This window comes from Anoplolepis gracilipes, chromosome 1 (assembly GCF_047496725.1).
Source record: "Anoplolepis gracilipes chromosome 1, ASM4749672v1, whole genome shotgun sequence".
In the NCBI taxonomy this organism is placed as follows: Eukaryota; Metazoa; Arthropoda; class Insecta; order Hymenoptera; family Formicidae; genus Anoplolepis; species Anoplolepis gracilipes.
Genome location: NC_132970.1, coordinates 3,896,020 through 3,913,643, shown reverse-complemented (window position 1 = coordinate 3,913,643; position 17,624 = coordinate 3,896,020). Strand labels below are relative to the sequence as shown.

Sequence of the window (17,624 nt, the reverse complement as noted above, 5' to 3'; positions counted from 1 at the left end):
ATATGGCGAGCATACGAACCGCCAGAACATTGAGTGAATTATTTATTCGGATGGAATTAAGTTTAAATATTTTATCCTCAGACTAATCTCACGGGTACAAGTGCAATTTATTTACGAGCATCTCGTCGAGCTGCCAACTGCGTCTCGACAATATAAACACGCGTGTGACAAAGTATAGAAGTATAAAAGTTCTTGATGGGAAACCGGCCGGATCAGTTTATGACAAACGGATAACGACACGATCGAAAATAAGGCCGTCCATCTGCAGAAATGAATAATCGATATCGTGATATTTCATTAAACGCATAGCCAGTCTACTCGTGTACGTACAGAAAACCATAATAATTCTCTTTCAAATTGAATTGAGCACGCAATTTAATATGTACAAATTTGTCATATATTGTGATATATGTCGAGTTATTTCAAGTAGATGTAAAAATATGATAGAAGGTATAGATCTACGTGTATAAAGTACGTGTAAACAGAAGTATTTATGGCAGACAAATACTGTCGGTAACGTGGCAGAAAATGAACTGCAGTAATAAAATATTGATCTGCAGTTGTAAAAATAGACCGCTGGATAGAATAGTCGTGTATAAGTCGCGAGAGGAAACATCTAAAAGTATATTTATAGTGATTTCTACCGCTCTATTTACCTGAACTAGTCGTGATCAAGAATTCAACACTTGACGCATAAGACGATCCGCCAATTTTTTCTCCTGCAAGTGACGCTGTTGCAACGTCTCCAAGTATGAGTCTTCGAGAATGTCATACGAAACGAGCAATGAGTTGAAATTCGGCGTTTTCTCGAGCGTTTCGACCTCTCGGGACGGCGATGCTTCGCTCGTGATGACTTCATTTTCCTTCGGATATCTGACAGGACATTTTAAGAGACTCTCTTGCATCGCGCAGTCCATCTCAGGAATCTTTGGGTTTTCACGATCCTGAAATAAACGAGACAATGTTATCGACGATGATCTTGCCGCGCGACTTCTTTCAGTCTCTTCACTCCATTATGGAGATACACGAATAATTGGACGGTGGAAAAGTCAGCCAGAGAGTATCGAAGAGCGAGGTTGCAAAAGAGCTCAATTTACCTTTGAGACGGCAGCGTTTTGATCCTTCAAAGGGGGCAAGAAACATTTTTGAGCGATGGCGCGTCTCGACTGTGAACACAAAGAGGATAAGTGCTCGCGGGACGAGCGTGGGTGGGTCACTTTGATCGAATAAATAGGAAGAAAAGACGGAAGAATCAAATGATATTCACGGACTGTGATTTTACACTTTGTGTCGCGTCAACAACCTCGCGAGTCTTTTCCAGCGAGAATAATATTGATAAGCATCATATTTTACTTTAAGTAACAGACTCTGAATATACCTATGTACAGGGTGTTTCAAATAAATAAAGTGTTACAAGATATTTTGCCCGAAACTTGATGTCGTACAAAAAAGTCGTTCAAAAATATTTATATAAATTTTACAGTAATGAGTGTAATTATATTATATATATATATATATATAGTGCGTATTAAAGACTATTAATTTTGTATATTATATAAAATAAAGAAAGAAAGCTTAGAGAACACGAATATAATATTTTGCTTTCAGAAACCAAATACTTTGAAAACATTAACTTTATTCTTTCTTAGAACCAGAGAATTAAAACGAAACAATGATTAAATTAAATTGCGATTAAAATTAATTAACAAGACTGTCTAAATATAATTATCGCAACTTCTCCTTTATCATGATCGATATCAGCCAACGTTGGCGAATAAGAGAGATGCGTATCGTATACAAGCACAGGAAATACACTGCAAATGAAATTTGTCTGCAGTAGTGTGCGAATCACGATGCTACTTCTCCTTGCGAGAAGCATAGCATAGGTTCATCCACGTGCGAGCGTTGCTATTCCCTCTTATTCGCTTCTCGTATCCTCAATTTCTGCCTATGCTCGTGGTCGTTGCGGTCCGCGGTAGTAGCTTTGTACGTATAATTGAATTTACGTGCGGATAACGGCACTTCGGCGAGGGTAACTTCTATACGGCTACTGCTCGTCCGTTACACTAACTTGACACACCCCAATCGCGTCTTACATCTACGCAGTATGCGAACCTAATGGCATAACGAAAGCTCTTGGCAACAAAAAAATCATACACAAGAAAATAGTAAAAGAGAAATCGAATTCAATTATGATCTTCAAACGGCGAAACAATATTTGATGTGCATTATACGTACAAAAATGAAAGCCGTAATAATGATAGCCATTACAAAATCCCAGAAAAATTTTAATATAAGAGTTTTATTGTATAACTCTAAAAATTTATTTATTAAAATAATTATATTAGAATGATACAAACCAAATTTAATTTTTATATACAGAGCGTCTCAGAATTGATAATAAAAAAAAGAGGCATATTCTACAAAAATCAAAATAAGGTAAAATTGTTCTATGAACAGGTATCCGAAAACGTATCTTCTGAGCTATAATAAAGTCTCGAAAAAAATCAAATTTTCTGTAAACTTGGATTTCAAATTTTATAAAAATAATACATACATACGTATCTTTGTGCATTTTATTCATTTTTGGTGGCAAAAATTGTCTAAAAAAATTTTGCAAAGGATTTTAAAGGGAGAGGAGAGCTACATTTCAATATGTCATTTATGTGTGGATGAAATAAATTTAAAATACATTAACATTTTATGACAGAAAATAAAAAAAATAAGCATTTTTTGAGTCTTTAATTTTTATCAAACAAACCGTTTTTTAAAAACTTTTCAGAAAACTTTGGGGGCTGTAGCTTAAAGAGATTGCGTTTCTGGACATATGTTCTTAGAACAATTTTACTTTATTTTGCCCTGTAAAATATGCCTTTTTTTACTATCTATTCTTCATTCTATTCTAATATTAAGACATTCTGTATATGTACACTACACATATGTATATACAATATACATATATACAGTGTATACCACGAATAAACCGAATAAACTTCTAGAATATTTTATATAGAGATTTAGAGGTCATTTTAATAAAAAAAGTTTATATACATTATAAATCAATTCACTTTTGTTAGTTGTCAAGACATAAATAAAAAATATATTTGTAATTTTTACATGATGAATATTATTCGCTATAACTAAATTGAAACATGTTTAAAAAATAATGCGATTTTACTTGATACTTTGAAACTAAAGTCTACTAAAAAATGTATCCAGAAATTTGTACGAGTAATAACAATGTATAGGAATATGTGTGCTGTAACTTTACTACCCAAACACCAATGTTTCACAATCAGTGTCAAATAAATATTTAGGCTGATACACTGCGTATCTAATGAAAACAGTACTTTGAGTAAAGCGGAGCCATAACCGTTATCAAAATTTGCTACATTACTGACAAGAATTAAATTCTTCATATCTCGATAATTGAACCGAATTGATCTATAGTGTATATAAACTTTTTTGCTTTTGCTAGAATGACTTCTAGAACACATTCTACAACTTTACTCACGGTTTACTCACGGAACATCCTTGTGCACATATACATTATTATCATTGATAATATTGAATTAAATATTGTATAATCCAAAAAACAACAAAAAAATTATAAGTTTTATAAAAAATATTGATGAAAAATAGTTGAAAAATATATTATTTTTTTAACTGCAGAAGAAAAGTAAATAAAAAAAAATATTTCACTGGGAAGATTTAATTCAGATTAGATTAATAAAATTTATTTGTATGTATTTATATATTCTTTTCTTTTAATTTTTTCTTAATTTATTAAATAATTTATTTTGTAGCTTTTACTACTTTTAATCAATATCCTATGCTATATTTTATTATACAAAGGGCATAAAATCATAACATAAGTCAAAAAATGTAATAATAAAAAGTTATTACAAAATAAATTATTTAATAAATTAAGAAAATATTTTTTTTAAATATATATATACATATAAATATATAAAAATTATATATATATATATATATATATATACACATACAGGACGTCTCATAATTAATGAGCCAACGCTCGTGAGTGGGTAGAGTACAGTGAACTAAACAAAAAAAGTATTAATTCATTTTGTAATTTTCGCAATAATTATTAAAATATTAATTAAAAACGCTTAGCGAACAATGTTATACATATCTGCAAGATGTCCGGTAATAATCGCCTCAACTCTCTAGGGCAGACAGAGCAGGTCAAACTGAACATAAAAGTCCTGTATCATTTTGCGATTAGCGCAATAATTATTGAACTATTAATTAAAAACGCTCAGAGTATGCTGAGCGCTATATGCGACGCGCGCTCATACGCTAAGCGCATTTTTAATTAATATTTTAATAATTATTGCAAAAATCGCAAAATGACCTAATACTTTTTTGTTTAGTTCATTGTACTCTATCCGTTCACGAGCGTTGGCTCATTAGTTATGAGACACCCTGTATATATATACTATCGGATTTTTACTACACAAAACTATCAAAATAATCTTAAAAATTCAAAAAGTGTTTATAAAAAATCAAGATCAAAAAATTTTTTGTTATTTAGGTTATACACATAAATAGATATTTTATTTAAGTTGACGTACACACATACACACACACACCCACCATTCATTAAAGCACAAGAAACGTGAATAAACGTTGTCAGTGTATGTACGTTCATTAACGGAGCTTCCAATAGATGTTAAAACAATATTGTGAATTGCCTCCTACAACCTTGATCAAGGTACGGTATTTGCATGAGGAAATTGGACGGGTTCACTACGCGTCTACATCTGCGAATCGAAGCAACGCAAATTTGTCTATTATTATTCTTATAATACGCGGAATATAAACGTTCATTACTTTTATGATACGCGAAAAATGTAAAAGAAATCCCATCGTAATGTGTGTAATATTATATGTATATCGTCTATCTATGAATCAATGTGACGTAAAATTTCTATTACATTTATAATTTGCAAACTTAAATAAAAGATATCCCTTAACGTAGAGCAATATCATCATGATGATACCGTGGTGTACACATAGTAGATTCTTCCGGCGTTGGATCGGCCAAGTGGAAACACACACGTAGTAGCAACCACGGCACGGTGTTCCGCGCGAATAATCGTTAAGCTTGAACCTTTGTAATCTCGCGAGATCAGATCGTGAGCGCGTTCCCGGTTGAAATGGAATAATTGAATACAAGTTGCCAAAGTGCAATTGACTTAGCCGTGGCCGATACGAAACTAAGTTATTCCCGGAATTGTATCTGGGGAATGGAGCGCGCGAATGGAGGATACGACCCGGCGGAATTTCATTCTACCGTTATGAATATTTTGTCTCGCAACGAGGCTCTCCTCGCCGCGCATTCCTGATATCTCTCATCTTGCGAATCACAACGCGTCTTTTCTAACGTATCTCTCTGCTTGATGTATAATAAATTTCATCCATAAGGATATCGGAATGTGCCGGCGCCGCCAATGCAAATTGAAAATATAGATCAGATTGAAACGAAAAGTATAATCTGATATAAAATTAATAATCTATAATAGAAGAGTTATATTTAACTTGGTAAACATTTTATAAAATGATAAAATGAGTGCATAATTCAATATGTAGCTATATTTCTTTAATTTGTTATGTAATTAAATAATAAATTTGATCTTTATTTTTAATTTTTTTATTTTTAAATATAAATTATTAGGCTAGTCATTCGTTGCGATTCAACTGTGATCTCGCGAATAAATAGAATAGAATAAATTGTAAAATTTTACAGTTAAATTGCTGCCGTGTACAATTAAATGAGAAATTGATATGACAGCGAAAGCAAATAGGTAATGACGAGCGTCAGAACAAGATACGCTACTGGAAGAAGGAAGGTAGAATAAGCGACAAGAATATAGAAGGGGAAAGAGAAAAGAAAAACGCGAACATGGCATCGTTAACGCGAAGCGGTACGTACGTAATTAATTTCATTTATAAATCTTGCGGCCGGTCATTACGAGGCTTGACTTTCACAAGTGCGTCGAGTAAAACGAGCTAGTGCCCGTCAGCAATGCCTCTTTTGCATCCTGTAATTGGCAATTAAATATCGACCGTAACGGAACCGAATGCCATCGATGCTAATTTATCAAGCACAAACCGCGACTCTTGCCTCGCCCATTATTTTTTTTTTTTTTTTCCGGCATTATATTCCGTCGGATGGTCGTCAACGCGATCATATTTAGCGATTCGCCGCGCGAAGCGGAAAAACGAATCTCTGCAGAAACGCAATTACGGGTTCTCAGATATTCACGAGTGTCGAACAGAACTTTGCGAAATCTCATTTTCGATAATGCCCGGATTCCTCGATCGAGTACACACATCGTCAGGCGAAATAAGACGCCTATTATAACCGAGTGTCACGTGACAGCGAACCATAATTCGATGATTTGAATACAAAAGATAAACACACAACAACACGTGATACGCTTACAATTTAATGTAAAGTACGACACTTTTGTATAGGTTTATATTATTTTTGTTTCGTTTAGAATTGTTTTTCCCACATATAAATCTTAAATGAATTAAATATTATAACAACCAAATATTACAAACTAAATATTATAACTAAATGTTATAATAATAATATAGGCACAGAGTAAATGAGAAAACATAATATTTAATTACAAATTAATAATAGAATATCCAATTATTTGTGTTTCTTTCTGTTATATATTGTATATAAATTAAGCTATATAATGTAAGATATATGAAAGTCTAAATAAAAAGAAAACTAAAATAAAGATTCCAATCAAATAAAAAATTCAACTATTGTCGTGCGAAGAAATAGCAGAATGACTGATCAGCCACGTATAAACTTGATTGCGATGTACATATTTGGTGAATCATGTGGAAAGAATGGCATAGTTGTCAATATTAATGATTTAGTCGTTCATGACTAAGATAAAACCGCGATCGATAATTCATCGAAATACACAGATATATCGTCTCGTACCTTGAGTCTTCTCGTTCGTTGCAGTATCTGCTCACGATTGCGCGCGCTAACCGAGTCTCCGTACGATCTCCGGCGCATCAGCCATTCTCTCTGCAACAACAAACAACCCCTGAAGCTACTACTACTACTATTACTACCACCACCAGTCTGGTCTAGTAAAACTTTCAACCTAAACACGCCACGCTACGTCTACGACTAAAGGCTTTATTTACTTTTTGCAAAGTTCAACGCGACGAGGGGATAGCCTCTACGACTCGCACGCATACGTCTGCAGTTGTGTGCATGCAAGAGTATACTGGCGACCGCAAATTTGCGGACAGATGTGGTTGTAGATTGCTGTTTGCCATGAAGAGGCGTACACCGACGAAGGTGCGAGTAAACACGACATACGAGTAATATCTTTCTAGGTATAACGAAGTCTGAGTGTAATACTGAGATGTACATATATCTTTATAACATATTTTTTAACCGTTTATACATTTCTTACAATTTCCTATAATATGTTTTAATAAATCTTGTATAAAGAATAATATAAATTTGATTAAAATACGAAACATATGAAAAAGTATAAATGCATTCGATGCAACAAATATTAAAAGCTTCTAATATATTACTCAGTACACTATTATATGTTTATTCGATATTAAATGGATGGCATATATATTCAAATATCAAAAATTTGTACTAATATATTTAAATCTGAAAGCGCGTCAAATATTAATTCAATCCATTAGCGCTTGACCGAAAAAAATTTATTGAACAAAAATATTCAAAGTATGAGAATAATATTTTTACCAAAAGTAATTTTAAATATTAGAAATTGTGAAAATCTCGCAAACTGTAATAGACACAAATATTTATGTTTGACTGATTTTAACTCATCATTTATACATCGGTAGAAACATATCAATGGTACAATATTTGCAAAGGATATTTCAAAATTATATAAAAGCTATATTTGATATCGAATATAAGAATTAAATATTTCTCTTTGTTACTACAAAGTACAATATATCATGCTTATGATACAATATATCATGCTTCGCAGACACAGTGAGATCGATCGAGCGAGTCGCATCAAAAATCGTGGACTGCCAAGTCGACCCACTCGAATCCGATACAAAGTAGATTATGCAAATGCTCATCGAACGAAGTCGATGACGAAGAAACCAGCAGAGAGGTTGGGGATAGGACTGCGAAAAGAAATATAGGACGGAATAGACCGAGTGGCAAACGAGAGAAAAGATAAAGGTAGCGATCGAAACAGATAAATGGAAGGAGAGAGAAAGATAGAGAAAAAAATCACGTAGAAGGGACAGCTCTGTCACGAGCGGTGCCCTCTTTAAAAAATAGATAAGTCAATGAACCAATATCGTATTTTCTGACATACACAATATTAGCAAGCCATATCTCTTTGCCTAAACTATTTAACATACATTTTATTAAGCATACTATTAAAAATAATAAATGAAAATCTTTTCTTTTTCACTTTTTTTTCTTTGCTTTTTCCATAACTGTTGTCATATAAAATAGTAAAAATTATACATATATTTTATTGAAATATATCAACACAAATTTTTGATATTTGAATAAGCGTAGCACCATCCATTAGTATTAAATAAACACGAAATTGTATATTAAATAATATATATTAGAAATGTTTTGATATATCTGACGCAATAATACTTTTTCTTTTTATATGTTCCGTATCTTAATAAGAATTATATTATATTATTATACAAAATTTATTAAAATCATAATTATGTAATATTGATTTTATAGTATTATAATAATTTATTAAACAATACACATAATTATATATTAAATATGTACATGTATTTGTGCGCGCGCATGTATATATGATTGTGCAAACACAGTAAAATATTACAATTACATTTAATATTTTAAATATAACGTAAATAATCTATTGCATAATTATAAATTAAAATAATTGTTAATAATCACACACATACATACACACACACACACACACGTTTATTTTAGTAATATCTGATTGATGACACGATATTAAAGCTAGGGTCCAAAATATTTAATGTCACCGATAATTACCGGTCACAACATCTTTTAAGATCGGCAAATCGGCATAATTATAGACATGCCGTCAGTGTCTCTTGTTTTTTCTATCGGTGTCTCTAGCCACCACTGTCATTCGTGGACATTTCGTCGGCTTACTCGTCGGCGTTTCATTTAAACTGTCCATGACGGCAATGTCAGCGGCGGCAACGACTTCGTCGGGAACAAATTTGCCCCCGTATATTGCTGTACTTATCTGCTCTCGTACCTGGGCGTACCCAGTAATCCCGGATAATAGCCTGCGAGTATACAACGAATGCGCGCGCGCGCGCGCTTATATAAGAAACACCCGGATAAAAGTCCCTTCGGGTCTTCTTTCCACGGCGTTCGCCGTTAGAGCGGAAATTCCTGTTCGCCTGTACTTGGATCTGGTATCGGCGAAGTTCGATTGCGCAATTGAAGCTTTTTACGGCTTTACGTGTCGCGGTTCTCTATAGGGTCTAATTGCGGGTAACATATTGGCATGACGCTGCCCTTTTGCGAGATGCCTTCCTATAGGACGCACCTTATACTTTCGCGTGATAGGACTCTTTGACTTTGTCCGATGTCAATTTTTAATCAGATTTTTTATTTGAGTGCCATGTTTTTATTTTATACATGTATAATCTTCATGATAAAAATATGAATTAAAATTCTAAAATGCAATTTGAGTTGTAAAGAGAATAACTGAGCTATTGTTAGCTGTTTTTATCTCCCATGTTTTTAATCTACATATATATATATATAGAATAGTGTATATATATATATATATATATATATATATCTAATATATAATAATTTACTAAATTTATTAAAATTTATTTAATCAATTATAGGTAATATATTGTATTTGATGAAATATTTTTCGTATATTTAATGAAATCTTTTCTTACTGATTTGATTCTACAGTAAAAAAATCCGAAAATTTCAGCTTATTTATAGAGCACTTGAATTAAATAAGATAAATATATCAATGTTACAATAAACTCTACATATATAATTATATACACTTTTATAAAAAATATATATTAAATTAAAGTAACTTATGATTGACGTGCGGCAAATGTGTATGCGCGCTAAATGAGTTTTATCGAGCTCGTTTTCCGGTCGCTCGCGGCGCTTAGTGAAGGAAACCTCGTGCTTGCTCGTCCGACGGAGGTGAAACACCTTGAAACTTTTTACCGTGAACTCGCCATCTCCGCCCGCGGCTCCGGGAAACGATGTTGGGGGAACCCTCGTGATGCAGTAACGAAGCATTTCCGCTTGTCCCGAGGCGCGCTTAAAGAGAAAGGGTTTCCGACGTTCTCCGAGGGTGGGTGATGGCTGCTCCCGGGTGGAACCGCGTGAAATTTTAATTTCCAATCTGCTAAAATTGTTCCTGCGAAAACGGTACGACGGAGCGTAACTCTCGGAATCCTAGTTCTCTTTCAGCCACACGCGCGAACGAACACATCGATCGGTCCGCGGCCAGATGCTGCATGGTGTATGAGAAAGGCTCTCGCGCGCCATAAACCCGCTATCGCGTTTCGCCGACCGCGATGGGGAAACCTTGAAAAATTTACAGATCGCTCGCCCTCGCGAGCCGAAGCGCTCAAACACTGCGGGAATTTACTGCGTCCCCCGACTATGAGGACGACAGCTATTTTCTCGTTGCACACCTGCCGTCTCGCGCAGAATTTCTACAATTTTGACGACTCGAAACGACTGAGGAATACCGGCTAATACAATTACGGAATATCATATTTTATGGATTCAAATATTATTAAAAAGGTAGTATGACTATGATTTATTTACTGCATATTTGATTTACGAAATTTGTGTCATTCATTATTAAAGACATCAACTTTAGTAGCGATTATTAACGATTTAGGTCAAATCCGCTGAGAGAGACCAAATACAGGTAAACTGTGTGTATTAGATACAGAAGTTTGAAAAGGCATAAAAGCGCCGAGATACTAAGGCACACATTATGTATTATATCTGAAGTTTCGACTGCACATCTCTCTGGAAAAATCAATAAGAAATTCGATTGCACATAAAGAGAAAAGAAATACATGCGAGTAAAGAAATACAATTCTACAAGTTAATAAACCTATAAAAAAATCTTATGAGAAATATTTTCAAGATTTTGTGTGGAATTCAAGATTTCGTTAAAATTTCGTGACAATTTACTACTGTAAGATAAAACAATGGGAAGAATAATTCCACTATTAAGAGAGACGTATCTATGTATCTTGACTTTTAAACTAAAGCGATTATCGCAATTAATGGATTAAAGTATTTCTCGAATTAAATTTTCAGCGATAAACTACGATACACACCTTTCGCGCGCGTCCTTCGGACGAAACAAACGGACGGGGAAGATTCACCGTCACAACGTTCATCGTCGTACACCGTACACGATTGCAGGGAATACAATTCGTCCTCGTATGCAGCCTCTAATTCGATATTGCGTATTCGCGCTGAGAAAATGGGAAGTAGACGCCAGCGAAAATAGCGCGTCTGAACCTCGGGAACAAGAGTCGCGTATTTATTAAATTGAAGCTACGAAGCCGTGCTCGTTGTCGAGGCAATAGGCAACTCCCTCATGGAGAAGTGTTACGTCTTCCGTGAAAGTGTTAACTGCACGATGTCGGGTCCTCGCAAATATGTACGACGCAGCGGAGTTTCCTTCGCTTCGCTTACCCGACGACAGAAACCTTTCCTTTAGCAACTTATGAACGCGCTAGCTTGGCGCAAAATAAAATTGTGCGATAAAGTTCCCATTTTTCGAATCGAGCTTCTATTTCATGTCAAAAAACTTCTCATGTCCATATTTCCGTGTTATTCAGCTGAATCTATTCAAACTGATCCCTTACTCCACAGTCACTTCGAAATAGATGTGCTTTATCCAATACTTTCCTGTCAAAGCTGTCTATAAAAGTTTCGCATGCGAAACATTGAGCTACGTTGAGCAATGAGCAACGAGTTGCATCGACGATGATGTCGAAGAATTAATCGAATTATCGCATTAATCGAATCACGGTGTTACGTTCCTACGCCGTAATGCTGTAACTTTGTCGGGCCAAGAGAACGTTGTTTATTAACGTACGTACTCTCGGTACGATCCAGTCCGTAACGTAATTACCTTACATCGAGGACACTAACGGCGAAGACGCAGCAATAAACATCTAGCGAGATAAAAGGATAAGGATAAAAGAAACGGGCGAAGATAAATTTCGCGATAAAAGCACAAGCGAACTCGGTACGCCAAGTTTTAATGACGTTCTCGAGTAATATAAAATACGAAGGGCGTTTCAAAAGTCACTACCATTATCGTCCAAAAAATTCGGAAAATGCATAAAAAATCTGGAAAAAATTATCAAAGACTTGAGATACTTTATTTTTCCACGTAATTGTCATGTACATTCAAGTACTTATCCTAACATGAAATGAGTCTTAAAATCTTACTTTCGAAGTACTATACGTTCAACTTTTTAAGCCATGATAAAATACTTTCTTAAAGCTCTTTGTCAATCCGAAACTGTTGTCTGCCCAAGTAAACAACAGGCAGGGATAAAAAATTCAAATTAGAGGGCATGCCAAGTCCGGAAAGTATAGCGGGTGCTCCTCATTGTGTATAATCACGACCAGCTTTAAATTTCTCTATCCATGAACGCATAATAAATAGGCATAATATTTCCATCACACACATAAACTCAATACAAATATTCATGAATTAACGTCTGTATAAACAATTTTCAGCTGCTAAAAAACGAATAATAGCATGCACTTTACAATTCCGGGACGTTAACAAATGGCAACTTTATCTTTCGTCTTTCACTGAATTCGTAGATATTCACAGTTTTGACTTGATTTTTTTCTACAAAATTATACAAGTCTACTAAACATACTTTACCAGTGTCGTCGCATCAGCACGTTACCACAAGCGGCGAAAAAAAATAGTTGCAAGGACTTTTGAAACGCCTCTCGTACTTTTATACTCATTATCAGGAGAGCAATATAGAAAACGTGAATTATTAAAGCGAGGAAACTTTCCTTGTCCCGGAAACTTTGATCGAACGCGCGGGCGACAGATAAGTTTTCGGAAATGAGAATTGCGTGCCGTGCCTCTAAATCTCACTTCAACAATCTGATCCAGATTTTCTATCTATAGATAGAAAAACGTCAGAGAAATATCGCACCTTTCAAACATGTCAAAAGTCTGTGTAACTAACTTATAATATACATATATAAGAAAAACGAGCCATTAAAAATGTATTCTTTCTTATATGTCAAATATAATAATCGTGTGAATTAAATACATTTTTATTTTATATTTTTATGTTATATGTATATTCCTAATATCTCTTTTTTATTATATTATTTTATAATTTTGTTGTATATCTATTATACTGTATTATTTATTTTTTTTCTTCTAATTCAACTATTTGACATCCCAGAATTAATAATAAAAATAATAATAAATTAGATTATCATAATTTTGTGAAAAATGTACGTACCTTTATTTGCACCTCATTTTTATCAGGACCCAAAGATCGATCAGGCCTTGGCATCGATAGATTCCTATATTCCTCAATGGTATATGGACGATATGCCGGTTTCTTCAACTTGTCGTCCGAGCAGCTACGTTCGCATTGCTCTCCTGAAAAGAAGATATTCGAAAATATTTCTCGTTGCGATATCTCGCAGGATCGCATAGCGTGCGTTGTACATACTAGTAACGTGACCTTCGATAAAGCGACGATAGAAGCTGAGTTCGCCACTGTCGTCCCTCGAGGTGCCTGGAAGGGATGAATGACCTTCGTCCAGAATGAGTTCCCTGGGCTGGCTGTCACCGCAAATCGACAAGGTGGAATCCTCCGGAGACTGAATGCGCGGACATCTCGGGATGTCTAAAAATAAAAACGGCGAATTTTAACTTTTCATATCAATAACACAACACGTGATACTGCCGAAATTAGTCTTGATGAACAATGAACGATCATCGTTGCATGAAAACTGCATGTATCGGGGCACTCTGATTTATTTGATTATGAATTACATTCTACACTTGTCAGTACAGACAGAAGAATGAATTTCACGCGAAAAGGAAAAGTGACGTGAAAAGCGGCGTGACATGAGAAATGACACTATTGACTTTTTGAGATAGAAGCGACTTTTTGTTGAAGAGAATAATGCTTGAAAAGTTTACACGTTATACTTTTATAAGATGACAGAATTTTTAAAAGCAAAAGTAAGAGAGAGACTGTTATATATTTTTAAATTGTTACTGTCTGTAAAATTTTATTCCACTAAAAGAAAGAGAATTTAATTAAGAAATGTGCATTTGAGTAATATTTTTATAAATATAATACTAAATTATAATTTTACGCTCTCGATTAGATTATCTTTTTTTAACCTAATTTATTTTATTTTATTTGAAATAGAAATAGAAATGTATAATATATATAATTAATTTTATATACTTAAGGAAAGAGAATATCTGATGTAAATAATTATTTTTAGTAATTATTTAAATAATTATTTAATATAATTTTTTCATGATTTTATGAAATTATTTTATCTTTTATAAAAAAAGGTGATTTGTCTATACATCGCAAAAGAAGTGTAACTAAATAAAGTAATTATTCCAGAAAGTTCCAGATATTTTATAGGGCAAACGAATGCTTTAATAACTCTTTCATAAAAATGTCACTTTTTCATCGTACAACTTTGCTGTACTGTAATATATAGAAACGGTGGTAGCTATATGCCTACATTGTGTCGCGGTAGAATCTCTTTCGCGGTGAATCTCTCGCAAAATAAAATTCCATGCCTTACAACGATATATGTTTAGATAAAACTCAAACATACGATTTAATACTCCCGATCGTGTCGAGTGTTAATCAAAATTCATGTATACGACGGTGAAAAAGTTTTCAACAAAAATTAACATGAGACACGCATGAAATACACAAAAAGCTTTTCTGAAAAGAGAAAAGAAAGATCCTGTACATTTGCACTTATAAATCAATATCGATGATTCCTCTGAGCGTGAAAATAATTCTATCTAAAAGCTTACTTTAGGAAAAAGAGATAGATCGTTTTTTATAATGCATTTCTGAAATGATTTTAACCTTCGTATTCATGAATATTCTCAATTTGATACATTTGTCGTTATGGTTCTCATGCGGACTCAAAATAGATGTTGCAGATGATACGAGTTCTCTATTAGCCTCTCACTTTCGCAATTTAAAAATCTAGCTACTTTAGAAAAGAGAACGACAACGTCAAGTTATCCAGCGAGACTCGTTTGCCGGATTGAGAATCTCTCCCCTCGTCCCTTCCACCCAGCCTCCTGCCATGACGCGAACACACCCCGCTTCTAATCACGAAAGAAAGTAAACGTCCTCGGGGAAAATTGCATCGTTTCGTATCGTCCTTTTTTATCGGGACCGCCGACGGCGGTGAGAAGGTGGTAGAGACGGGGTTGACGGCGCATTTCAGCATTATTCCGCGTGAGGGAGAAATCCCATCTGATTAGAGACTAACTGAATCTACGACGATAAAGCTCCGAATACGAGGTCCAACCAGGCCTAGCCGGTTCTGGTCCATTCCATGTTGCGAATATGTTATCAAGCTTTTTGTCGGTCTTCGCGCTCTTGCTTGCGCTGAAGCGCAGGTTACATTTTGACGGAGAATTTTGCGCCTCCGGGGAACATCGCTCCGTCGACGTATGACAACAACGACGATTCGCGTCGCCTTCTTCTTTTTCACGTTTCTCAACGACATCGTTCCCCTTTCTTATACGAAGCCGCGATTCGTTCCACGTCGCGTTGCTCTCCTGTCGTCGTCGGACGAATCTTCTTCCGCTCGCAGTTATCGAATTTCTGCCGCCGGTTATTCTCGCGCACCTGTCCTCACGTAAGGTCCCATTGGGCTCTGTCGTATTATCTAAAATGTTGTCAGAGCACGAGATTAGATATAGTATTTTCTATATGTCGAAGCTAAGCGTTTATATAAAATCTAAATAAATTTTTTCTTATAGCTAGTAAATATTCTTCTTGACATTTTATAATGATTATTATGCAATGTGCCTTTGTTTAATTTTTTATTTATTATTATCCACGTTTACATTACATTATACATTATTTGCATTTAAATGTTGTCAATTTATGCGACAGCAACATATGTGATATGTCCTACTTTGCTAGTTTAACATTGGTTTATCACTTAAAGCTGCCAACATTTTTTCCGAACATAATAAAATCACTCTTATCCTATCCATTCTCCCTGCTAGGATCGATAAGCGGATTTCCTTGCCATTCGTGTTACATCCCCGCCCTGCCTTATTCCGTCTAACTTTGCTCGTCGTTTTAATTATCTCACAGAGTTTTATACATTACTGCAAACGATCACGAGTCTCGACCAGAGATATTACGTTTTATATTATATAATTAGTACTGTCGTTAACGAGGCGATCGATCGCTTCAGTTCTGCAACCGCTTCGGTTCCGTGCTCCCAAACTACTGTCGAACTTTCGATCGACTTCCCGACGACCGCCGGTAAGTCAACGCTACTATGCGCTGATCATTAATTAATTAGCGCGCGATATCCGGTAACTCATTCGTTCGTCCGCAAAAGCCGCGGCTTCCCTGGTTACAGGAAATCGAATTGCATTATGCAGAGCATCGTTTCATCATTTTGCAGCGCCATTATCTTTTTATTATTTGTAACACAAATACAAATGCGTACGCACGCACACGTACATTTCCCGCTAAAGAAAAGAGAAAAAAAATATTTTCAATACAATATGGAAATATAGAATTTTTTTAATCCCGGGGTACCTACTATTATATTCGGAGATTTGAAAGAGATAAAGAGATTTTATTTCAATTAAATTTCACACCTTTTCTCTCTCTTTTATATATAAATTTATTGCGTTTATTCCATTGTACATTGTGAATTTTTTCTATTTTTAATTTAGAAAAATTAATTTGGGGTGCATAATCTTACAAAAATATCACAAGAACGAAACGGAAAAAAATTCTTTGTCAAAAATATATTGATATATTTTTTGCATTACACAGCTATTTTTAAAATCCCTTTTTCGCGAATTCGAGACTGCAAAACTAATTTTACATCTTTCATACCTTTTATTCCATGCGATGTCGTTAATATTGGATTTAAATGAAATAAAGTGTCCTTGACAAGTTTATCGGCAGATTTAATTGTTTCGAGGTTATTATCATTATCATTATCATTATTATTATTATTATTCATCAAAATATTCTTCTCCAATGAATCTTCTTCAATACTCTCTAGAGAATCCAAGGAATACTTTGACATTTGCTGCGAAATTTTCATTCAACATGAAAAAAGTTAATAAAGACACTACACACAACGTATATATCAATAGACATATAGTAATTACTAGTAGATATATATAGCATATATATATATATATATATATATATATATATATATATATATATAATAACGATAGTAATCTTAATTGATTTCTATGTGACAAACTTCACATTTTTTCATTTGTGAAACCTAGAGCGTGCAGTAA

At 34.4% G+C, this 17,624-nt stretch overlaps 2 protein-coding genes across 2 annotated transcripts in view; both read right to left on the bottom strand.

The window, feature by feature from the left end:
* Positions 1 to 796, bottom strand: part of LOC140669949 (beta-1,4-glucuronyltransferase 1) — a 38,660-nt gene extending 37,864 nt beyond the window's left edge. Inside the window, exon 1 of the mRNA XM_072900224.1 lies at positions 657 to 796. The gene's annotated coding sequence lies outside the window, so the exon portion shown is untranslated. The remainder of the gene's footprint in view (positions 1 to 656) is intronic.
* Positions 672 to 16,451, bottom strand: LOC140669053 (uncharacterized; the record flags this gene model as incomplete). Its single annotated transcript, XM_072898512.1, is given in 7 exon segments — positions 672 to 944; positions 1,098 to 1,166; positions 6,995 to 7,084; positions 13,570 to 13,785; positions 13,787 to 13,962; positions 15,602 to 16,003; positions 16,373 to 16,451. Coding segments are annotated over 7 exon segments (1,305 nt in total), but the record flags the coding sequence as incomplete, so codon positions are not given.
* Positions 16,452 to 17,624: the final 1,173 nt, after the last annotated feature.